The 19,620-nt window shown below is 47.6% G+C and overlaps 2 protein-coding genes across 2 annotated transcripts in view; one reads left to right on the top strand and one right to left on the bottom strand.

Moving 5' to 3' along the window:
* Positions 1-19,266, top strand: part of DNAI7 (dynein axonemal intermediate chain 7) — a 26,987-nt gene extending 7,721 nt beyond the window's left edge. Inside the window, 8 exon segments of the mRNA XM_075855649.1 lie at positions 445-553; positions 1,113-1,276; positions 9,489-9,675; positions 10,260-10,474; positions 11,858-12,022; positions 12,542-12,590; positions 12,593-12,654; positions 18,813-19,266. Coding sequence (XP_075711764.1) covers positions 445-553; positions 1,113-1,276; positions 9,489-9,675; positions 10,260-10,474; positions 11,858-12,022; positions 12,542-12,590; positions 12,593-12,654; positions 18,813-19,082 — 1,221 coding nt within the window. The 3' untranslated portion in view covers positions 19,083-19,266.
* Positions 19,082-19,620, bottom strand: part of IRAG2 (inositol 1,4,5-triphosphate receptor associated 2) — a 51,540-nt gene continuing 51,001 nt past the window's right edge. The window contains exon 39 of the mRNA XM_075855652.1: positions 19,082-19,620. Coding sequence (XP_075711767.1) covers positions 19,377-19,620 — 244 coding nt within the window. The 3' untranslated portion in view covers positions 19,082-19,376.

Genomic DNA, 19,620 nt, shown 5'->3' with positions numbered 1-19,620 from the left:
TAGAAGGCAGGGAAAGCGGTTTTCGCTGCGTTTTTTGCCCAGGGCGCTCAATGACGGTGGCCGAAAAATGCTGCAAAAAAACGTGTCATAGAGAGTGCAGGAAGATCAAAACCTGCCTCAAAATTCCTGGAGGAATTTTCAGGCAAATTTTTCCGCCTGCAAAAATCTCAGTGTGAACAGGGCCTTAGAAGAAATCCCACTGCTGCATTGCATTCTGGGTCGCTGAAAGAGACGTATAACACTGCTCATCCTGAGCTTGCTGCTGCATGAGTTACACAGGCCGAGCAGGGGATGTAACCATGCAGATTTATATGTAATGCAGGTGATGAGGAACGACGGAGCACGGCCTCTTGGTGAAGTATGAAAACTATGATCGCCTGTCTGCATGTATGGAACAACAGCAGCACAGAGGAATTAATGTAACACCTGTCTTCTCTACCGCAGAGTGTCCTGAGCGCCGCGTCACCCAGGGAGGATGTAAACGAGTTACTGGAGAAAACGACCAATGACGTGGAGAGGAGGATCGAGAGTCAGGCTGGAGACGCCAATGAAGGTCGGTGTAGTGTACAGCTTTGGGTGTGAGTAGAGAAGAGGCATTTGATACCAGTGACATAGACCGAGCAGCACGGGCCCTTTAGCAAAATACAAGGCCCTTGCTTCCCAGGATTCTGATTACATCATACTCTAGTCCCTTCCAGAGCTGCATTCACAATTCTGCTGGATGTCTTGGAATCTGACAGCACCACAATGACAGACACATCAGCAATCAAATGTAAGATTCTGAACAGGAAAACAGCTGAATGTGAATGCAGCTTTGGATGGGACCGGAGTATGAGACGTGATGTAATCAGAATTCTATTAATGGGTCTGAATAGGACAAGATGCCGTACAGACGAGTCACTGTGCCTGTGTAAATAATTAAATGGGCGCTGATCGGTGGGGGTCGTGGAGGTTGGACCCCAACAATCAAACATTTATGGCGCTCCCCTAGGACAGGGCATTAATATTATGGTCCCGGAGGACATCAATAAAGCAGACAGTTGTTATATTTCTTGTGGAGATCCCGGATTATCAGATGCCGGATTAAAGGAATTTTCCTGTAAATTATTCAGGCCACTCCCCGACGCCGTTACTGGACGAGGACCAAGAGGAGGAGGGGCTGGAGGATGACATTGTGGATTTGCGCCAGTTCACAAGTCTGGGCGGAGTTTACTACTTTGATGTCCTGGTTCTGCCGCCGCAGTGCCGGCAGGTGAACGTCTGGAGCATGGTGCAGGTGAGGAGGACCATGAAGCGGGAGCCGGCCGGGCGGGGGATCACAACCACGAGAGCGCCCCTTATTATCTGCAGGCAGTAACGTCAACGTCACATCCTGTCACCCCGAAAAGAGGCTCAGGATCCAGTCATTACATTACATGGGACTGGTCAGTGGGATGGGCTGTCAATCATCGGGGGAGCGGCAGCTCATGAATACGCCGGACTCCTTCCTCTCAGTGCAGATATAGGAGACCGATCCCTACAATCAGAGAGGGCAGCAGAAAGTCACCGACGGGTTCCCTTCAAATCAGTGGCAATGACGAGGTTAAGCTGGTAATGGAGTCTAATTAACCAAATCACCAACGACTGGTCATTAAACCAAAGAGCTGCATTATAGTCACCGCTCCAAAAAGTATTTGTACTGATCCTGTATTATACTCCAGAGCTGCACTCACTATTCTGCTGGCTTCAGAGCTGAAATCTCCCAACATTCTCTGCTTGTTCAGTGTTTGCACAGAGCTTGCTGTGGTGTATTTCTATTTTGGGAAGCGTCATCTTTAGGGCTCGTCCACATGTAGCAGAATTACGTCCGGAAAATACGCAGCAGAATACAGTAGCAGCAAAGTGGGGGAGATTCAACAAATGCCATCCACACGTTGCGGAAAATTTCCGACCCGAAATTGAGCTGCGATGCGTATACCAGGTGGAGTGCAGTTGTATGACAAAGGAGAAAATAAACTGCTCCTTGCATTATAGGAGCTGAACTATGTAATGTAAGTACACAGTGACTCCACCAGCAGAATAGTGAGTGCAGCTCTGGAGTATAATACAGGATGTAACTCAGGATCAGTACAGGATAAGTAATGTATGTACACAGTGACTCCACCAGCAGAATAGTGAGTGCAGCTCTGGAGTATAATACAGGATGTAACTCAGGATCAGTACAGGATAAGTAATGTAATGTGTGTACACAGTGACTCCACCAGCAGAATAGTGAGTGCAGCTCTGGAGTATAACACAGGATGTAACTCAGGATCAGTACAGGATAAGTAAAGTATGTACACAGTGACTCCACCAGCAGAATAGTGAGTGCAGCTCTGGAGTATAATACAGGATGTAACTCAGGATCAGTACAGGATAAGTAATGTATGTACACAGTGACTCCACCAGCAGAATAGTGAGTGCAGCTCTGAAGTATTATACAGGATGTAACTCAGGATCAGTACAGGATAAGTAATGTAATGTATGTACACAGTGACTCCACCAGCAGAATAGTGAGTGCAGCTCTGGAGTATAATACAGGATGTAACTCAGGATCAGTACAGGATAAGTAATGTCTGTACACAGCGACTCCACCAGCAGAATAGCGAGTGCAGCTCTGGAGTATAATACAGGATGTAACTCAGGATCAGTACAGGATAAGTAATGTAATGTATGTACACAGTGACTCCAGCAGCAGAATAGTGAGTGCAGCTCTGGAGTATAATACAGGATGTAACTCAGGATCAGTACAGGATAAGTAATGTAATGTATGTGCACAGTGACTGCACCAGCAGAATAGTGAGTACAGCTCTGGAGTATAATACAGGATGTAACTCGGGATCAGTACAGGATAAGTAATGTAATGTATGTACACAGTGACTCCACCAGCAGAATAGTGAGTGCAGCTCTGGAGTATAATACAGGATGTAACTCAGGATCAGTACAGGATAAGTAATGTAATGTGTGTACACAGTGACTCCACCAGCAGAATAGTGAGTGCAGCTCTGGAGTATAACACAGGATGTAACTCAGGATCAGTACAGGATAAGTAATGTCTGTACACAGCGACTCCACCAGCAGAATAGCGAGTGCAGCTCTGGAGTATAATACAGGATATAACTCAGGATCAGTACAGGATAAGTAATGTAATGTATGTACACAGTGACTCCACCAGCAGAATAGCGAGTGCAGCTCTGGAGTATAATACAGGATATAACTCAGGATCAGTACAGGATAAGTAATGTAATGTATGTACACAGTGACTCCACCAGCAGAATAGCGAGTGCAGCTCTGGAGTATAATACAGGATGTAACTCAGGATCAGTACAGGATAAGTAATGTAATGTGTGTACACAGTGACTCCACCAGCAGAATAGTGAGTGCAGCTCTGGAGTATAACACAGGATGTAACTCAGGATCAGTACAGGATAAGTAAAGTATGTACACAGTGACTCCACCAGCAGAATAGTGAGTGCAGCTCTGGAGTATAATACAGGATGTAACTCAGGATCAGTACAGGATAAGTAATGTATGTACACAGTGACTCCACCAGCAGAATAGTGAGTGCAGCTCTGAAGTATTATACAGGATGTAACTCAGGATCAGTACAGGATAAGTAATGTAATGTATGTACACAGTGACTCCACCAGCAGAATAGTGAGTGCAGCTCTGGAGTATAATACAGGATGTAACTCAGGATCAGTACAGGATAAGTAATGTCTGTACACAGCGACTCCACCAGCAGAATAGCGAGTGCAGCTCTGGAGTATAATACAGGATGTAACTCAGGATCAGTACAGGATAAGTAATGTAATGTATGTACACAGTGACTCCAGCAGCAGAATAGTGAGTGCAGCTCTGGAGTATAATACAGGATGTAACTCAGGATCAGTACAGGATAAGTAATGTAATGTATGTGCACAGTGACTGCACCAGCAGAATAGTGAGTACAGCTCTGGAGTATAATACAGGATGTAACTCGGGATCAGTACAGGATAAGTAATGTAATGTATGTACACAGTGACTCCACCAGCAGAATAGTGAGTGCAGCTCTGGAGTATAATACAGGATGTAACTCAGGATCAGTACAGGATAAGTAATGTAATGTGTGTACACAGTGACTCCACCAGCAGAATAGTGAGTGCAGCTCTGGAGTATAACACAGGATGTAACTCAGGATCAGTACAGGATAAGTAATGTCTGTACACAGCGACTCCACCAGCAGAATAGCGAGTGCAGCTCTGGAGTATAATACAGGATATAACTCAGGATCAGTACAGGATAAGTAATGTAATGTATGTACACAGTGACTCCACCAGCAGAATAGCGAGTGCAGCTCTGGAGTATAATACAGGATATAACTCAGGATCAGTACAGGATAAGTAATGTAATGTATGTACACAGTGACTCCACCAGCAGAATAGCGAGTGCAGCTCTGGAGTATAATACAGGATATAACTCAGGATCAGTACAGGATAAGTAATGTAATGTGTGTCCAAAAAGCACAGCATGGATCCAGAATGGTTCAAAATAAAGTAAGAATGCGGCTGTCAGCAAGCATGTTAAATATGAACCAGATCCAGGGGTGTATACCCATAAGGCATCCAAAACATAATATATGACCGAGAAGAGAACAAATGCCAATACACAAGAACATTTAGAAAAATGAGCAAAATATTTTATTCAAAATGACACATACATACAAGAATGATAAAAAGAATCCATGAACCAACAGGTTAAAAAGACCAAACCGCCATACAATGTATAAGGAAGGTAACGTCTGAATGTTGACGTGTAATAATAACAACCAAGAGATATGATCTAATAATCAGGGTACATACATGCATGAGTATGAAATGAAACATTAATGAAAAAATGCAAAAAAATATGTGAACATCAAGCACATACCCATAGATCAACCGGATGGAAGCACGGCGATGTGTCTGCCCCAACGCGCGTTTCGGCGCAACTGCCTTCGTCTGGGGGTAGCGTTTTAAATGATGTGTATGCCACTATATATGGGGATGGACCAGCCGATTGTAGAATAAAAAAGAGGGGGGAGAAGCCCAAGTATAAACATGTAATAATACATGTTTCGCTGCATGTTTACCGGTCGCTTACCTCGTGGTGAAGCCGGTGGCCGCACCTACCAGGACCGCCAATCACGAGAGGCCAGGGTCGGATGCACGCCATCGCGTCAGAGGACGCGGTCACGTGGATCCGAAACCCGGCGCATCATGAGGGCGGAACGGAGGCCGGGCACCCCTCTACCAATCAGAAGGAGCGACACAGCGAAAAGGTAAGTAACCCAGGATAGGACAGTGTATACCAACTTGGACGTGAAGCCAAATTATGCAAAACGTCAAAAACAACGTATATTTCAGTATAACGCACATATAAACAGACAAATGTGAATGAAATATAACGTTATGACAAAAGACAACTTGAAGAAGCATGAATGCTGAATAACACTGCGGTGAAAAGATGGTGAAATAATGTGATCCGTGAAGTGATACTGAATGAATTTTAATGAATCGTGAGGAAGAAGACAAATGCACTGAAAAACAGTGCGTAAGTATTAGAAGCAAGAAAAAATGAATAATAAATAAATTCCTGCGTCAGTAGGGTGATAAATAATGAGTACATACAAAAATACGTGAAGAAAAAGTATATGAATGAAAATGAAAAATATATTAAGTGAGGGAATGTGTGTATGTGTCTGTGTATGTTGTGAGAAAGTAAGTGAAAGTGAGTGGAGTGAATAATGCCCAATGAATGAGCAGTGCAATAGCAGAGAAAAGAATAGAATAATTGCGTTTATATGTATGTGTTTATAAGCACATAAATGAGGTAAATAAATATTGAAAAAGTGACAATATAGAATTAAGTTTAATCTAACATCTTTTAATAAAATAGGTTAGAGGTGCACAAAATATTACACTAATGGTTGTATTGACGAAAAAACCAAGATGACACACAAGTGTAGATGAAAATTTGTATGAATAACTGGTCACTACGCATCATGAGTAAACGAGGTCGATGTAGAAATATGCTGGCATCCCAAGGAGTGGAAAACAAGGAATCCAAGTAATAAAAGGAAGAGAATCACATCAAAGATCTAATCTGTAAATGAATAACTCCACCAGCAGAATAGTGAGTGCAGCTCTGGAGTATAATACAGGATGTGACTCAGGATCAGTACAGGATAAGTAATGTAATGTATGTACACAGTGACTCCACCAGCAGAATAGTGAGTGCAGCTCTGGAGTATAACACAGGATGTAACTCAGGATCAGTACAGGATAAGTAAAGTATGTACACAGTGACTCCACCAGCAGAATAGTGAGTGCAGCTCTGGAGTATAATACAGGATGTAACTCAGGATCAGTACAGGATAAGTAATGTATGTACACCGTGACTCCACCAGCAGAATAGTGAGTGCAGCTCTGGGGTATAATACAGGATGTAACTCAGGATCAGTACAGGATAAGTAATGTATGTACATAGTGACTCCACCAGAATAATAGTGAGTGCATCTCTGGAGTATAATACAGGATATAACTCAGGATCAGTACAGGATAAGTAATGTAATGTATGTACACAGTGACTCCACCAGCAGAATAGTGAGTGCTGCTCTGGAGTATAATACAGGATGTAACTCAGGATCAGTACAGGATAAGTAATGTTATGTATGTACACGGTGACTCCACCAGCAGAATAGTGAGTGCAGCTCCGGAGTATAATACAGGATATAACTCAGGATCAGTACAGGATAAGTAATGTAATGTATGTACACAGTGACTCCACCAGCAGAATAGTGAGTGCAGCTCTGGAGTATAATACAGGATGTAACTCAGGATCAGTACAGGATAAGTAATGTAATGTATGTACACAGTGACTCCACCAGCAGAATAGTGAGTGCAGATCTGGAGTATAATACAGGATGTAACTCAGGATCAGTACAGGATAAGTAATGTAATGTATGTACACAGTGACTCCACCAGCAGAATAGTGAGTGCAGCTCTGGAGTATAATACAGGATGTAACTCAGGACCAGTACAGGATAAGTAATGTAATGTATGTACACAGTGACTCCACCAGCAGAATAGTGAGTGCAGCGCTGGAGTATAATACAGGATATAACTCAGGATCAGTACAGGATAAGTAATGTAATGTATGTACACAGTGACACCACCAGCAGAATAGTGAGTACAGCTCTGGAGTATAATACAGGATGTAACTCAGGATCAGTACAGGATAAGTAATATAATGTATGTACACAGTGACTCCACCAGCAGAATAGTGAGTGCAGCTCTGGAGTATAATACAGGATGTAACAGGATTAGTACAGGATAAGTAATGTAATGTATGTACACAGTGACTCCACCAGCAGAATAGTGAGTATAGCTCTGGAGTATAATACAGGATGTAACTCAGGATCAGTACAGGATAAGTAATGTAATGTATGTACACCGTGACTCCACCAGCAGAATAGTGAGTGCAGCTCTGGAGTATAATACAGGATGTAACTCAGGATCAGTACAGGATAAGTAATGTATGTACATAGTGACTCCACCAGAAGAATAGTGAGTGCAGCTCTGGAGTATAATACAGGATATAACTCAGGATCAGTACAGGATAAGTAATGTATGTACACAGTGACTCCACCAGCAGATTAGTGAGTGCAGCTCTGGAGTATAATACAGGATGTAACTCAGGACCAGTACAGGATAAGTAATGTAATGTATGTACACAGTGACTCCACCAGCAGAATAGTGAGTGCAGCTCTGGAGTATAATACAGGATATAACTCAGGATCAGTACAGGAAATTGTAATGTATGTACACAGTGACTCCACCAGAAGAATAGTGAGTGCAGCTCTGGAGTATAATACAGGATGTAACTCAGGATCAGTACAGGATAAGTAATATAATGTATGTACACAGTGACTCCACCAGCAGAATAGTGAGTGCAGCTCTGGAGTATAATACAGGATGTAACAGGATTAGTACAGGATAAGTAATGTAATGTATGTACACAGTGACTCCACCAGCAGAATAGTGAGTGCAGCTCTGGAGTATAATTCAGGATGTAACTCAGGATCAGTACAGGATAAGTAATGTATGTACACAGAGACTCCAATAGCAGAATAGTGAGTGCAGCTCTGGAGTATAATACAGGATATAACTCAGGATCAGTACAGGATAAGTAATGTAATGTATGTACACAGTGACTCCACCAGCAGAATAGTGAGTGCAGCTCTGGAGTATAATACAAGATGTAACTCAGGATAAGTAATGTAATGTATGTACAGTGACTCCACCAGCAGAATAGTGAGTGCAGCTCTGGAGTATAATACGGATGTAACTCCGGATCAGTACAGGATAAGTAATGTAATATAAGTACACAGTGACTCCACCAGCAGAATAGTGAGTGCAGCTCTGGAGTATAATACAGGATGTAACTCAGGATAAGTAATGTAATGTATGTACAGTGACTCCACCAGCAGAATAGTGAGTGCAGCTCTGGAGTATAATACAGGATGTAACTCCGGATCAGTACAGGATAAGTAATGTAATGTAAGTACACAGTGACTCCACCAGCAGAATAGTGAGTGCAGCTCTGGAGTATAATACAGGATATAACTCAGGATAAGTACAGGATAAGTAATGTAATGTATGTACACAGTGACTCCACCAGCTGAATAGTGAGTGCAGCTCTGGGGTATAATACAGGATGTAACTCAGGATCAGTACAGGATAAGTAATGTAATGTATGTACACAGTGACTCCACCAGCAGAATATTGAGTGCAGCTCTGGAGTATAATACAGGATATAACTCAGGATCAGTACAGGATAAGTAATGTATGTACATAGTGACTCCACCTGAAGAATAGTGAGTGCAGCTCTGGAGTATAATACAGGATATAACTCAGGATCAGTACAGGATAAGTAATGTATGTACACAGTGACTCCACCAGCAGAATAGTGAGTGCAGCTCTGGAGTATAATACAGGATGTAACTCAGGACCAGTACAGGATAAGTAATGTAATGTACACAGTGACTCCACCAGCAGAATAGTGAGTGCAGCTCTTGAGTATAATACAGGATGTAACTCAGGATCAGTACAGGATAAGTAATGTAATGTATGTACACAGTGACTCCACCAGCAGAATAGTGAGTGCAGCTCTGGAGTATAATACAGGATGTAACTCAGGATCAGTGCAGGATAAGTAATGTAATGTATGTACACAGTGACTCCACCAGCAGAATAGTGAGTGCAGCTCTGGAGTATAATACAGGATGTAACTCAGGATCAGTGCAGGATAAGTAATGTAATGTATATACACAGTGACTCCACCAGCAGAATAGTGAGTGCAGCTCTGGAGTATAATACAGGATGTAACTCAGGACCAGTACACACTGTGACATGCCTTGTGAGGATTTCTTTCTTCTGATCTCTGTGCAGTTGCTGGAGGGAGGTCTGCAGACATACCGCTACCCCCAGGAATCGTACCTCTCCCTCAGTCTGGGGTTGTCGCTCCAGGAGAAGGACATGGAGGGTCTTGGCTCGCCCGCAGTTGGAGTCTCTTTTAAAGTCCCTGACAGCGTGATCTTCTTTGAAGAACCTCAGGTGGCTCGATGGGACCCAGAAAGTAACGTCATGTTCTCTTGTGTGAAGATTCGGACTGTTGTATCTGTATAATAACGTATGAAGTCATTTCACGGGAACCTGCGGGTTGCCATGCGGCCACGTTCACTTTCATTACTGTTGCGGCCAAAGTCGCCGTTTAGCCCTGACTTTCTACATTGAAATCAATTATTTACCCCACAGCGTTCCCCTTGCAATGACAAATTATGGGGGGGGGGGGGGTTATTAGATGAGGCAGAAACTGCGCCAAATTTATCACAGTGGCGCATGTGTATGAGAAACGTGGCGCAATCCACCAGATATTTTAGACACCGTTCTCTTTTTTGCACACACCTCATGGCCGCCATACAATATTTTGCACCATAAATAGATGCACAGCGTTAATAAATATGGCGCATTTCTTTACGACTCCTCTTAGACCCGCCCCCTTTAGTTGTCATTTTTTCGAAACTGTCGAGGAAAGTGCAAAACGTGTTAACACATAAGAAATTTGGTTCACGCCATTTCAGACAGTTGTTTTGCCGCAATTTGTGCCGGAATTCTTCTGCATTTTGCTTCGTAAATCTGCCGCAACGTTATATTCTTCAGCCTTGAACTGGAAAACGGACGCGATCACAAACAAAAAATACAACGCAGAACTGCGGGAGCTGACGTTCAGGACAGACGCCTTCTACACCTTCACCCTGATCCAGGAGTCGCACCTTCACATGCCGTACGAGTCGTGGGAATTGACCCCCATAGGAGTAAATGAGGTGTCACTGACGATCGCCTCCGCCTACACCGACATCCGGATAGAGATCAAGGTAAAGAGATCGTCGCGCTCAGCCGGGGTCACACGCGGGTTTTAGGGTCATCATTAACTCCTAATAGGACGATGGATTATACCAGTTTTAGGTCAAGAAGATGAATCCTGGTCTAATGAAAAGTGCTGCAACTTGTGAATAGACCGTGTGTTTCAATTCCTCACCAGATCTCTGCCTGCTGTCAGTGAATGGGAATATTATTGTTTACATCCTGAGGCTGAAAACCCGTCCTGTCCTTTCATTAGTCCACCGCTGAGGATCTGCTGATTATATCCAGTCTGGACTCCACACATTGTGACAAACGTTCAGCTGTGTGAGCAAGACCAGATCGGAACATGTTATCCACCTCTGGATGTGAACAAGACTGTTCCAATTCACTGACAGCAAGCTAAGATTTTCTGAAAATGGTAAGGTGTTTAAGGGTAGGGACACATGTAACGTTTATACAGCGGATTTTCCGCAACCGATTTCATTGTGTAGAATCCGCAGGGCACGGACTTACAGTAGCAGCAGATGAGAGGAGATGTAAAAATATATCAACCGCACGATGCAGAAAAAAAACGGCCGCGAAACAAAAAAAAAAATGATCCTTACCCCCGACCTCTTGTGATGACGTTCAGAATCGGACCCTAAACCAGAAACCGCTGATGAAAGTGTCGCGTCCCCTACACGTCCCCTACACGTCACAGCCGCCATGAACGATCAGTTTCTACCTAATTTAAGAGTAATTAGTAGAGTGTAAGCTCTTGTGTCCCGGGTGCCAGCGGCGTCGTGACATTCTGATCAGGAACGTTCACTCACCAAGAGGGTTTAAGGGTGTGTTCACACGGCCTATACTCAGACGTTTTTGGTCCGTAAACGCCCCCGAAAAACGGCTGAAAATACGGAGGCTGAACGCCTGCGAACACCCGCCCACTGATATCTATGGAAAAAACTGCGTTACGTTCTCATTTTTTTAACGCGGCTGTTTTTAAAAAACGCCCGTAAAAAAGTGCAGGTCACTTCTTGTGCCGTTTTTCATCGTCTCAATAGAAAAACAGCTCCAAAAACAGGCGCCAAAAAACGCATCAAAAACCGTTTTGTGGTTTCACAATCGGCTGAAGATCAGAGGCTTTCCCTTGAAAACAGCTCCGTAATTCCAGCCGGTTTTTGTTATGGTGTGAACACGGCCTTATTGTCCATCGTCCGTCAGTCCAGGAGTAAAATGTGCCGCAATATGGAACTAACAGAGGAGCTGGACCATCGGCGGGTCGTTATTTTTTCTGGACTATTGGAATGGCTGTTTGGGACCCCCAATAGTCCAGAAGACGCGATATTATAGCCCGGGATGCTGCGGGGACCCCTCCGGTGCTGTAATAATAATATAACGTCTGTCCGGTGCAGGAGGACCGGTGCCGGCTCGCTGCGGTGTCCGGCGTAGACTGTGACCTGTCTCACATGATCGGACGGTGGATGACTCCTCTGCGCCTCGAGGCTGCGATGAAGAGCGTTGGATTGAATGTCTTCCCTGCAGAGGACTCTGGGAAATACGTCAGCGTTAATAAAAAGGTAGGACCACAGCCGAGCGCTCCGTGTCACACAAATAACGACCTCGCTATATCTGATGACATCACACCGTATATCCTCAGTGACAAATATGGGGTAGTCATGAGAGGCAGCCCCAACTCTTACATTTAGTCTCCTATCAACGTGCGCGGTGGTTTTCTTAAATAGGTTGTACAGAGTTTGAAAAACATGGCGACTTTGTTCCAGAACAGCGCCGTCCATGGTTGTGTGTGGTATTGCAACTCAGCTTCAATGAAATGAAAGGGCTGGAGCTGCAATACCACACACTACCTGTGGACAGATGTGGCACTGTTTTTAGAATTGTAGACAACCCCTATAAGCTGCTGCAATAGACGGGGAGATTTGTCCCTGAAGAGACGGGCATGCTGACAGTTTCCGCTGGTAAAGGGGCAGATGCTGCTTGATCCCGGAAACAGTCAGAATGAAGCGTCCGAACAGACGGAATCCTGCGCCGCTGCCGTTTATAACTTTATTCTGTAATCTTTATTTGTTTTATGGCAGAACGAACAAGCGGAGAAGACGGCGTACAAGGAAATGGCGCTTCTCTCACCTCATTTACCTTTGGTTGGAGCAAATGGAACCACAACTGCAGCTGCGAGCAGATCATAGTGAAGGTGCGGACGCCGGTGGTCTCTCCAGCCACAGAGCAGCCCCATCACAGAGTGTCAGGGCGTGTTCACACGCAAAAACGTCTGAAAATACGGAGCGGTTTTCAAGCAAAAGCAGCTCCTGCTTTTCAGACGTTTTTGTAGCAACTCGCATTTTTCACGGCGTATTTTATGGCCGTTTTTAGAGCGGTTTTTCAATGGATTTACGTCTGAAACCGCTGCGTGTGAACATGCCCTCAAAAATCTGCCAGTTTCCCCTGGAAACCGACACAGAGGGCGGGGATAGAATTGGTTTTCTTTTATGTTCAAAAACCATCGCGCAACTCACCCCGATACTGAAAATCACGCAGTGACCGACATTTACGGATCTTACTTTTTTTTCCCCATCTTTCTCCGTTATTTAGATGTTAGTGCTGTTATATTTGGCGCCTGATATTTAAATAACCCCCTGAACTGTCAATGGGGCGTGTAATTGGCAAGAGGGCGTGTAACATGGCTGTGACACTGTCCAATCAGCTACGGACTGTCACAGCAAGAGCCGGCGAGAGGAGGGCATGTGCGTGCGCAGCGCCGCCGCCACGGAACAGAAGATGAGAAGGAGGCGGGAGGGTCGTCGGCAGCGGACAGGGACGATAAGACTGATCTCTCGCAAGAGCAGGGCCGGCCTTAGGATAGATGGCGCTCCGTGCGAAATCATTCAGCGCCCCACCCCCATCATAAAAAAAAAATGCCCCTTTAGTGCCCCCACATACATTCTAATAATATTTAATCTCTTCAAGGACATAGTAATTTGTCCTCTAATTGTGCCACACACAGTATAATGCCCCCTCCCCCCTTGTAGATAGTGCCATAATCCCCTCCCCCAAACAAAAAAATAAATAAAATTGTACTTGTCTCGGCCCCGAGCTGCTCCGCTCCATGACGGGATCCTTGTGTCGGCCGGCGTGATCCTGTCGCCTGGTACAGAGTTTTCCGACCTCTTCAGACTCGAGGCAGCGCTGGAAAAACTACATTTCCTCAGGGTTTCCAGAAAGACAAAAGGGCTAAAAATAAGCACCGCACTCGTAGGGTCTGTTCACACAGCATTTTTGTAAGGCAAAAAAAAATCTGCCTCAAAATTCCTTCAGGAACGGACAGCGACGTCTGACTTTTTTTTTTTGCGTTTTTATTTTTAAGCCGTTGAAGCGAATGCAAAAGACGCAGGAAAAAGAGCTCCAAACGAGCGACGCAGGAAATTACTGCCCCCTGTTAATGTCAATTGGAGGTCAGAGGCGGAAACCGACCATCAGCCCCCCCCCCGCTCACAGTAACAAGACCATCAGCCCCCCCCGCTCACAGTAACAAGACCATCAGCCCCCCCCCCCCCGCTCACAGTAACAAGACCATCAGCCCCCCCCCGCTCACAGTAAGGGTATGTTCACACGGCCTATTTACGGACGTAATTCGGGCGTTTTGGCCCCGAATTACGTCTGAAAATAGCGCCTCAATAGCGCTGACAAACATCTGCCCATTGAAAGCAATGGGCAGACGTTTGTCTGTTCACACGAGGCGTATATTTACGCGCCGCTGTCAAATGACGGCGCGTAACTAGACGCCCGCGTCAAAGAAGTGACCTGTCACTTCTTTGGCCGTAATTGGAGCCGCTATTCATTGACTCCAATGAATAGCAGCGCTAATTACGGCCGTAATTGACGCGGCGTTCAAGCGCCTGCACATGCCGGTACGGCTGAAATTACGGGGATGTTTTCAGGCTGAAACATCCCCGTAATTTCAGCCGTTACGGACCCCCGCCGTGTGAACATACCCTAACAAGACCATCAGCCCCCCCCCGCTCACAGTAACAAGACCATCAGCCCCCCCCGCTCACAGTAACATGACCATCAGCCCCCCCCCCCTCACAGTAACAAGACCATCAGCCCCCCCCCCCCTCACAGTAACAAGACCATCAGCCCCCCCCCACTCACAGTAACAAGACCATCAGCCCCCAGCTCACAGTAACATGACCATCAGCCCCCCCCCACTCACAGTAACAAGACCATCAGCCCCCAGCTCACAGTAACATGACCATCAGCCCCCCAGCTCACAGTAACATGACCATCAGCCCCCCCCCCCTCACAGTAACAAGACCATCAGCCCCCCCCGCTCACAGTAACATGACCATCAGCCCCCAGCTCACAGTAACATGACCATCAGCCCCCCCCCCCCCCCCCCCCGCTCACAGTAACATGACCATCAGCCCCCCCCCTCACAGTAACAAGACCATCAGCCCCCCCCGCTCACAGTAACATGACCATCAGCCCCCCCAGCTCACAGTAACATGACCATCAGCCCCCCCAGCTCACAGTAACATGACCATCAGCCCCCCCGCTCACAGTAACATGACCATCAGCCCCCAGCTCACAGTAACAAGACCATCAGCCCCCAGTAACAAGACCATCAGCCCCCCAGCTCACAGTAACATGACCATCAGCCCCCAGCTCACAGTAACATGACCATCAGCCCCCCGCTCACAGTAACAAGACCATCAGCCCCCAGTAACAAGACCATCAGCCCCCATCTCACAGTAACATGACCATCAGCCCCCCCCCGCTCACAGTAACAAGACCATCAGCCCCCCCGCTCACAGTAACATGACCATCAGCCCCCAGCTCACAGTAACATGACCATCAGCCCCCCCAGCTCACAGTAACATGACCATCAGCCCCCCGCTCACAGTAACAAGACCATCAGCCCCCAGCTCACAGTAACATGACCATCAGCCCCCCGCTCACAGTAACATGACCATCAGCCCCCCGCTCACAGTAACAAGACCATCAGCCCCCCGCTCACAGTAACATGACCATCAGCCCCCCAGCTCACAGTAACATGACCATCAGCCCCCCCGCTCACAGTAACAAGACCATCAGCCCCCATCTCACAGTAACATGACCATCAGCCCCCCCCCGCTCACAGTAACAAGACCATCAGCCCCCCCGCTCACAGTAACATGACCATCAGCCCCCAGCTCACAGTAACATGACCATCAGCCCCCCGCTCACAGTAACATGACCATCAGCCCCCAGTAACAAGACCATCAGCCCCCATCTCACAGTAACATGACCATCAGCCCCCCCCCGCTCACAGTAACAAGACCATCAGCCCCCAGCTCACAGTAACATGACCATCAGCCCCCCCCCGCTCACAGTAACAAGACCATCAGCCCCCCAGCTCACAGTAACATGACCATCAGCCCCCCCCCGCTCACAGTAACAAGACCATCAGCCCCCAGCTCACAGTAACATGACCATCAGCCCCCCGCTCACAGTAACATGACCATCAGCCCCCAGTAACAAGACCATCAGCCCCCATCTCACAGTAACATGACCATCAGCCCCCCCCCCGCTCACAGTAACAAGACCATCAGCCCCCAGCTCACAGTAACATGACCATCAGCCCCCCCGCTCACAGTAACATGACCATCAGCCCCCCCAGCTCACAGTAACATGACCATCAGCCCCCCCAGCTCACAGTAACAAGACCATCAGCCCCCCCGCTCACAGTAACATGACCATCAGCCCCCAGCTCACAGTAACATGACCATCAGCCCCCCGCTCACAGTAACATGACCATCAGCCCCCAGTAACAAGACCATCAGCCCCCATCTCACAGTAACATGACCATCAGCCCCCCCCCCGCTCACAGTAACAAGACCATCAGCCCCCCCGCTCACAGTAACATGACCATCAGCCCCCCCGCTCACAGTAACATGACCATCAGCCCCCCCAGCTCACAGTAACATGACCATCAGCCCCCCCAGCTCACAGTAACAAGACCATCAGCCCCCAGCTCACAGTAACAAGACCATCAGGCCCCCCCCCCCCCCGCTCACAGTAACATGACCATCAGCCCCCCGCTCACAGTAACAAGACCATCAGCCCCCAGCTCACAGTAACATGACCATCAGCTCCCCGCTCACAGTAACATGACCATCAGCCCCCCCGCAAGTAGTGCCACACAGCCCCCTTGTAGATAGCACCACTGTAGCTCCCTGAATGAGCAGAATCCCCCTGTGGCCGGGGATTCTGCTCCATGTCTGTCCATATATGGACATCAGGGGCAACTCCTGAGTGATAACATGACCATCAGCCCCCCCAGCTCACAGTAACATGATCATCAGCCCCCCCAGCTCACAGTAACAAGACCATCAGCCCCCAGCTCACAGTAACAAGACCATCAGGCCCCCCCCCCCCCCGCTCACAGTAACATGACCATCAGCCCCCCGCTCACAGTAACAAGACCATCAGCCCCCAGCTCACAGTAACATGACCATCAGCTCCCCGCTCACAGTAACATGACCATCAGCCCCCCCGCTCACTCACAGATGCCCCCTTGTAAGTAGTGCCACACAGACCCCTTGTAGATAGCACCACTGTAGCTCCCTGAATGAGCAGAATCCCCCTGTGGCCGGGGATTCCGCTCCATGTCTGTCCATATATGGACATCAGGGGCAACTCCTGAGTGATGCAGACTCCGTGACCTGGGATTCTGCTCCAGGAGAAGCTCCTCTCGTCTGTGTCCTTTTATGGACAGTGACGTAAAGCGGAGCGCCCCAGGAGCAGAATCCCCGGCCACATGGGCATTCTGCTCATTCAGGGAGCTGCAGTGGCACTAGGAGATAGATCTATAGTGGCGCCAATACCGCTGTAGCAGCCGCACCTCCGGACATGGGGGGATACAGGCTCCCCCATCCCCAGTGTCGCTGCCAGCAGCTTCTATGGCTGCTACAGCGGTAGCGACGCCACTGAGTGAAGCAGCGCCTGGGCAGAAAGGCAGCCTCGGCGCTTCAGAAACAAGGGCAGGGAGCCAGCGCTGGAGTGATGCAATGGCACAGGTCGCACCCCCCCTAAGGCCGGCCCTGAGTGAGCGCGTGCACACGCTCTTCTCTCTAGCTCTTGCTGTGAAAGTCCGTAGCTGATTGGACAGTGTCACAGCGATGTTACACGCCCCATTGGCAGTTCAGGGAGTTATTTAAATATATGGAGCTCCAAATATAACGGCTCCGATACCCAAATAATGGAGCGGATAGGAAATGTTTTTAGAGTGCCCCAGGGTTTGTACAGCCCGGCCTATTATACGCTGCACATGTATGGGCAGGTGACAGGTTCTCGCTAAGAAATTTGGTGCATTTTGAGGTGTGACAGAAAATAAAGTCTACTCCAGCTGTGCGCAGGCCTAGACATGCGCCAACATTTGAGCCATTTTCACCAGTTTGTCTCATGTGGCCTAAACTACGTCTCCTCGGAGATCACGCCTCCTTTCATCACTTTCCAAATTTGGCGAGCGACGAGAAGTAGCAAATTTAACTGTCAATTTGTCGCACATCACAGTTTGTGAATTTAAAAAGGCGCAGTTTATTCCATAACTAAAGAGTGTAAAGCGCGTAATAAGGCCGCGTTCACACCAGCGTGTTCGGTCCGCATGTCGCCCGCATTTCCCGGACCGAACACACTGCAGGGAGCCGGGCTCCTCGCATCATACTTATGTACGATGCTAGGAGTCCCTGCCTCTCCGTGGAACTTCTGTCCCGTACTGAAAACATGATTACAGTACGGGACAGTTGTCCTGCAGCGAGGCAGGGACTCCTAGCGTCGTACATAACTATGATGCTAGGAGCCCGGCTCCCTGCACTGTGTTCGGTCCGGGAAATGCGGGCGACATGCGGACCGAACACGCTGGTGTGAACCCGGCCTAAGTGTAAATACACAACAGATACCATAGTGTGCATTACAAGATAGCCAATGAGATGAGGGGTGGGGAGCAGCCACAAAGAAGAGGGAGGAGAGCAGGGACTGTGCATTTCAATAGAGTATGGGTGACACTGTGACTAAATGATAACTAGCGTAACCGCTCCTGATCTCTCTGGCTTTGAATGGACCATCACTCCATTCAAAGTCTATGGGAACTTTGTAAAACAGCCGAGTACAGCGCTCAGACATTTCCATCAGTCCCATAAACATTCACCACCGCTCCATTCAAGCTCCTCCTTACTGCGGGGGAAGGGGCAGTGAGGAGAAACAGGTGATCCCAGCGATCAGACACTTATGTATCCGGCGGATCGGTGAGAACTGTAGATTGTGGAACAATCCCTTTAAGACGCAGTTTTATGTGAAGTCCCTGTCTTCCAGGTAAGAGAAGGCTCCGGATCTGGCAGCGAGAACGACTGGTCCCTGTACCTGCTGAGCATGCGGAGGACCCAACGCCTCAAGATGTCAGAATCCAGCGACACCTTCTCGGAGGAACTTTACGAGGGCAGCGAGTTCCACTCCACGCTGTATCACATGATCAGAGATGACTGCAGCGCCGAGGCCACCGCGAGGCTTCAGCACTCCCATCATCTCTTCATAGACTGCGTCTACCGGCTGCTGAACACGACCCGAGCGCTGACTTACTCGTAACAAGACACAACTTTATTGAATAAATACCACAACCGACCACATTCAGGCAAGTAAAACCAGCGCAGGACAGGCCCCTCCCCCAGTGAAAAAAATATAAAAATATTCTCCGATATCTCCACTATAGGTCATGTCCTCGTGGTGCCGCTGTACCCCTCCCCCCTCAGACCTGTGATTGCCACTAATAAAAATATATAATATATACATAGGTTTAAGTTATCATAGGCGGGTGGTCGCAGCCGTCACTATTGCACAAAATCTGGGAACGCCGTAAAAATTTCTTGGACTTTTTGAGTTTCACACCGGTGGGGGCGCGTTGTGGTGCAGACCCGTGTAGGGCCACAGCAGCTGCTGGACTGATGTCCACGAAACGCCGGTTCCCACAGGTGCGCCGTCCACAGGTTTATGGAAGGAGAGGCCCGTGAGGAAGCTGAGCAGCGTGACGAGCAGGAAGACTGCCAGGGCCGAGACCACCAGGGGCTTGTTGACGTTTGTGAGGAGTCGTTTCAGGCCGGACGTCCAGGTCACAACTTTGCTGCAA

The sequence above is a fragment of the Rhinoderma darwinii genome, chromosome 3 (assembly GCF_050947455.1).
Source record: "Rhinoderma darwinii isolate aRhiDar2 chromosome 3, aRhiDar2.hap1, whole genome shotgun sequence".
Lineage (NCBI taxonomy): Eukaryota > Metazoa > Chordata > Amphibia > Anura > Rhinodermatidae > Rhinoderma > Rhinoderma darwinii.
This window is presented reverse-complemented; position numbering and strand designations above follow the sequence as displayed.